Below are 6,071 nucleotides of genomic sequence, written 5' to 3' on the forward strand. Positions count from 1 at the left end.
GCAAATAGTGGCAAAAAGAAGAGAAAGGCGCTCATAGGGTAAATAAGTTAGGTAATTTTGCCCTCACACAGGAGAGATAGTTTGCTCACCTATTTGGGTTGCATCAATTTGGGTGCAACCACAATGAAGGCCTGAATAGAGGTAATCGTTGGTTGGTTCAGCCGGACTTGTCCGATCACCTTAGGCGGAAGCGAAACTGCCACTCAGGTGGAAAAAGGTACTGTAGGAGCGCTAGACCATAGGAATCAAGCGGACTTATGAACAACACGGGGCGCAATACCACAACCAGGTTTTAAAACTGGTTTCGGTTTATTCAAAGACAATGTGTTTCGGGGTACAAGACCACTTTATCAAGTCTCGAATCAGCCCTAGGTAAAAAACAATATTACGCCCAACCTCACACTGTGTATGACCTGCAACTCAATCCTATTCACTTGTTTACCAAGAGAAGCAATTGTTTAAGACTGGTGATGTATTTGAATCTTGGGGAGTTCCAGAGGTTGATCCACCACTAATTTACGAGACATTAATGAATAAAATTAATGCACTTGATAAAAATCTAGGAGAAAGTGAGTAAACATTAGGACTATGCTTGGTATTTCCAAATAATGTACTGTATTTTGTGTCAATAGTTAGATTTTTTAGAAAGTCTAATTTTGATGCTGTCTTTGACATCACTGTTTCTCATGCTGTAGATGATCGGGTTCAACATTGGAGTCACCACTGTATATAGAATGGACATGATCTTGCCTATCTCAGGAGAATAAGCAGAACGAGGTTTGAGGTACATGAAGATGGTAGTCCCAAAGTACAGAGACACAACTGTGAGGTGGGAACTACAGGTGGAGAAAGCTTTATGTCTCCCTTTTGAAGAATGGATCTTTAAGATGGTGAAGATGATTTGGATATATGAAACTAATGTCAGAAAGAAAGCATACATGATAATGAGCACTGCCGCAACGTACATGACTATTTCATTTGTACGGGTATCTTTGCAGGAGAGGGCAAAAAAAGGAGGCATTTCACAGAAGAAGTGGTTAACATGATGTGATTTGCAAAAGGGTAGTTGGAAAGTGAGGGTCGTATGAATGCTGGCACCGCCAAAGCCCACACCCCATGACATGGAAGCTAAGCAGGCACACATCTTCTTGTTAATAATTGTTTGGTAGTGCAGTGGTCTACAAATGGCTGCAAATCGATCATAGGCCATGGTGGCAAGAATGATACACTCTGCTGCTCCGAAAGACATGTGGAAATACATTTGAAGTGCACATCCCACCAGAGAAATACTTCTGTCTTTAGATAGAGTATTTATTAACATTTTAGGCACAATGGTGGAGGAGAAGCAGATGTCAATTATGGAGAGATTAGTCAAGAAGAAGTACATGGGAGTGTGGAGCTTTGAGTTGGTCCTCACTACAATGATCAGTAGAACATTTGCAGACAACGTTATCATATACATTATCAAGAACACAATAAAGCACATGACCTGAAGATACGGGACATTGGACAGGCCAAGGAGGACAAATCCTTGTAGAGATGTTTGATTTGAATCTTCCATTAGATGTACTGTAGCTGGTGAATGGTAGCTAAGAGATAAAACAGTTAAAAGCTCCCATGGTTTATTTTGTATACACTGTATTCTTACTAAAGAGCACTGGTTTAGCATTCTTCGGAACAGACTGCCTATATCACCATTGATCTGGTCTTCAACCCTTGCAGGAACACCTCATAGGAACAACACATCCTGGCTTGACCATACTTAACACAGTCTGGCTTTAATGTAATACTATATCGTAAAAACTGATAAACAGGCATATCTCAATAAATTAGAATATCATTGTAATGTTAATGTTTTATTAATTTGGTTAAAAAAGTGAAACTCATATATTCTATAGATTCATTACACAAATAGAGTGATCTATTTTAAGAGTTTATTTCTTTTAATGTTGATGTTTATAGCTTACAGCTAATAAAAACCCAGAAGTTAGTATCTCATAAAATTTGAATATTATATAAGACCAATTAAAAAAATATTTGTGATACATAAATGTTGGCCTACTGAAAAGTATATGCACTCAATACTTGATTGTGGCTCTAGGTCTATGAGGTTTAGGTGTAGAGGCATGTTTGCTGACCAATCAAGCACAGTGATACTGTGGTTATTAAACCAAGTATTGGAACTTTTGGCAGTGTGGGCAGATACCAAGTCCTGATGGAAAATGAAATCCTGCTGGTACATGGCTGCGCTGACTTTGGACTTGATATAACACAGTGGACCTAGGCCAGCAGATGAGGCTCCCCAAACCTTCACTGACTGTGGAAACTTCACATTGCACCTCAAGTAACTTGGATTGTGTGGCTCTCTACTCGTCCTTCTGACTCTGGTACCTTGATTTCCAAATGAAAACAGACCTTTGCACCACTGAGCAACAGTTTAGTCCTTTTTCTCCTTAGCCCAGGTAAGACGCTTCTGATGTTGCCTCTGTGTCATGAGTGGCTTGACACAAGGAATTTAAAAGTTGTAGCCCATGTCATGGATATGTCTCTGTGTGTGGTGACTCTTGAAGCACTGACTTCAACCGCAGTCCACTACATAACACTTTTTCCTTCTACTTAACTTTCCATTAATATGCTTGGATACAGCACTTTGTGAACAGCCAGCTTCTATAGCAATGACCTTTTGTGCCTTCCCCTCATTGTAGAGGGTGTCAATGACTGTCTTCTGGACAACTATCAATTCAGCAGTCTTCCCTATGATTGTGTAGCCTACTAAACCATTTAAAGGCTTAGGAAAGCTTTGCAGGTGTTTTCAGTTGTTTAGCTGATTAGAGTATGACACCACGAGTTTACGCTGTTGAACATTTTCACAGTATTCAAATTTTCGTAGATGCCAACTTTTTCGTTTTTATTATCTGTAAGCCATAATCTTCAACATTAAAATAAAAACAAGCTTGAAATAGATCACTCTGTGTGCAATGAATCTATATAATATATGGGTTTCACTTTTTGAATTGAATTACTGAAACAATGAATTAATTCAATGATATTTTAATTTATTGGGATGCACCTGTAAGAGCATAATAAAAGAAAAGAAAAGAGTGCATAGGGAGTACCACTAAGGGCTTTCAGAGAGTGCCAGCAGAATGGGGGCTTACCTGGGGAAGTTGAGGCACCATGGCTGCTCCCTGTACTGTATCGGTCTGATCACTGGCTGGGCGGTGTATGAAGGAACAGAGAAGGAAGACTAGAGAGCGTTGTCCGTATCGGTGAAAAAGGATGAAGATAAGTATAGTACTAGTTTGATTTATTGATGGAATGATCCGTTTCTGGGCTGTACTGGCCCCTTCCTCAGATTTCTCAGGAATTGCTGATATTAAATCTGAGTAAGGGGCCAGTACAGCCCAGAAATGCATCATTTCACCAATAATGATATCAAACTAATTTTATACTTACCTTAATCCTTTTTCGCCGATATGTATAGATTCTCTACTCTTTCTTCTCTGTTCTTGCGAGGGCTTTATGCTCATGTTATCAGCCCAATTTCTTCTATAGTGAGACATATACCATGAGACAGTGAGTAGGTAGAATTCGATGGACTCACAGGCTTCATTTATTAGTGGTAGTAAAGCACGACTCATAACCTTTCTTTTCGAGTGGGCAGGGAAACAGGACTTAACCACTTTCTCTATGAGTGGTGGGAAAGAAGGACTCACAGTCTTTGTGAGTGAGTAGGATGAGATCAGCTCACAGGCTTTATTTATGAGTAGTGAGGAAAGAAGGACTCACAGACTTTATCAGTGGGCAGGGGAAGCAGGACTCACAGTCTTTTGAGTGGTGGGGAAGCTTGATGCAGAGGCTTTCTGCTGGAGCATGTGGGGGAAGTAAAACTCACAGGCTTTTTATGAGTTTGTGAGGGTAATAGGACTCCCAGGCTTTCTCTTTAAGTCGTGGGGAAGCAAGACTCACAGGCTTTCTCTATGAATGGTGGCCAAGGAAGGAGTCACAGGCTTTCTGTATGAGCGGTGGAGAAGCACAACTCACAAGCTTTCCCTGAGTTCTTGAGGGATGCAGGACCCACAGGCTTTCTTGATGCTTGGGAGGGGAAGCAGGGCTCACACTCTTTGTTTATGATTGGTGGGGAAGCAGGACGTAGAGGCTTTCTCTTCGAGTCCATGGCGCATGAGTCAAAGAGTCTATCACTATCTGCTGAGCTGGTATATCGAAGCTGGTGTAAGTTCTAAGCTGGTATATCTAAGCCTTTTGTGTATGATACATAGCTGCCAGTAAGAGATACTAAGCCTATCATGTGCAAAACTGTTTGATTTACCATACATTTAAGTCTGTAGAAGTGTATGTAAGCTTAAAGGGAACCTGTCATCAACTTTATGCTGACCTCACTGAGGGCAGCATAAAATAGTGACAGAAATGCCGATCTCAGCGATGTGTCACTCATGAGCTAAAAGTAAGTTGTTGCTGAGAACCAGCATCATAATCATTGCAGCCAAGGCCTTGAAAAGAGTCAGATCTACCTGAGAAGAGTCATGGTTATTCATAATCTCCTGCTCTCCCGCCCATCTGCTGATGGTTGTCAGTTCTCTCCTAGAGAGAAAACTAGGTAGAAGACTGTCAGCCATCAGCAGGAGAGCAGGGATTCATCAATAACCATGACTCTTCTCAGGTGGCCGGGACTCTTTTCCAGGCCCAGTCTGCAATGATTGTGATGTTGGTTCTCGGCAACCACTTACTTTTAACTTATAAATGACAGACCTCTGAAATCAACTCACCTGTCTCTACTTTATGCTGCCGTTAGTATGGGTAGCATAAAGTTGATGAAAAGTTCCCTTCTGGTGTATTTAACCAGATGTAGTAGTGCTCATTTTGTTATTTTAGTTTAGAGACTTCTATGGTTTGTCAGGTATGTTGATAGCAGTTTCATGCCATTTTATGACAAGTCTAATTAATGACAGACAATACATTGGGGTAAATAAGAAATTCGGTTCTGCTATATCTCTGTCAGTAACTTTAAATCTAGATCTGAGATAAGGTCTTTTCTCAAAAATATTCACACTTTTTTCATGTATCAAAAATTTACCTGAGTATGAACATGTCTTTGGCTGCTGACGTTCTTCTGATGATAGCTGAAATGGTGTCTGCTGATTTTCAACCAGCATAGAACAATCTATTATGTTGTCAGTGCTCCCTCCTATATACTGTGCTGCCAGGAACTGTTCGTCCCCGGAGGACACAAGTGAGGTGAAAGAAGTTGTAAAATTCCAGGATTTCCCTCTTGAGTTATTGCCTTGTAGACATCTGAGATAATTAAAGTTTCTTGGCAGTTTCATTGTGTTTTAAATAAAGTTTCTTCAAGTTGCACTTTTTGGTACATTTTGCATTTTAAATCACAGATTACACAGAAAGTACGCTAGACTGGAACAACATTCAATGGTGGAACCTCAGATCCTAGAATACAGAAAAATATGCAAACATGGAAGAGAATGCACCAAACAAATACTATACTCGACAACCAGAATCCAATAAGGCCTGAATATAAATAGACTAGACAAAGGGTACTTAACAGGGACCATGGGTGACAGTCACCCCGACCTCTTCATGTCCCTCATTAAACAGTATATACATCATGAGAATGCAGATACAGTTGAATACAACAGCTCCATGCTGCACCATTCCCTGGCCGGTGCTCTCTGACCCTAGTATCGGGTGCGATAAAATAATGTCATTATGACTGCTGTGCGGGGAAGCACAAGCTCCAGGATGATTTGCTCCATTCATCTGGGGATCAGAGGCTAAGTAAGTAGTGCTTTTTTATATTATCAAAACTGCAAGGGCATCACTATCGGGGCACTAAAGGGGTATATCTACTGTCAGAGGCACTAAAGGGGCATATCTACTGTAAGGGGGGCACTAAAGGGGTATATCTACTGTAGGGGACACTAAAGGGGTATATCTACTGTAGGGGACACTAAAGGGGTATATCTACTGTAAGGGGGCACTAAAGGGGTATATCTACTGTAAGGGGGCACTAAAGGGGTATATCTACTGTAAGGGGG

General features: G+C 40.8%; 1 protein-coding gene across 1 annotated transcript; it reads right to left on the reverse strand.

Annotated features, from left to right (window-relative positions):
* Nucleotides 1-625: 625 nt before the first annotated feature.
* Nucleotides 626-1,561, reverse strand: LOC122921930 (olfactory receptor 5V1-like). Its single transcript, XM_044272265.1, has one exon. The coding sequence runs from the start codon at nucleotides 1,559-1,561 to the stop codon at nucleotides 626-628; it is 936 nt and encodes a 311-aa protein (XP_044128200.1).
* Between the last annotated feature and the right edge of the window lie 4,510 nt (nucleotides 1,562-6,071).

This window comes from Bufo gargarizans, chromosome 11, assembly GCF_014858855.1.
Source record: "Bufo gargarizans isolate SCDJY-AF-19 chromosome 11, ASM1485885v1, whole genome shotgun sequence".
NCBI classification, from domain to species: Eukaryota; Metazoa; Chordata; class Amphibia; order Anura; family Bufonidae; genus Bufo; species Bufo gargarizans.

What these genes read in the sequence shown, in the direction of transcription:
- LOC122921930 (XM_044272265.1), bottom strand. Translation starts at nt 1,561, where the DNA reads ATGGAAGATTCAAATCAAACATCTCTACAAGGATTTGTCCTCCTTGGC.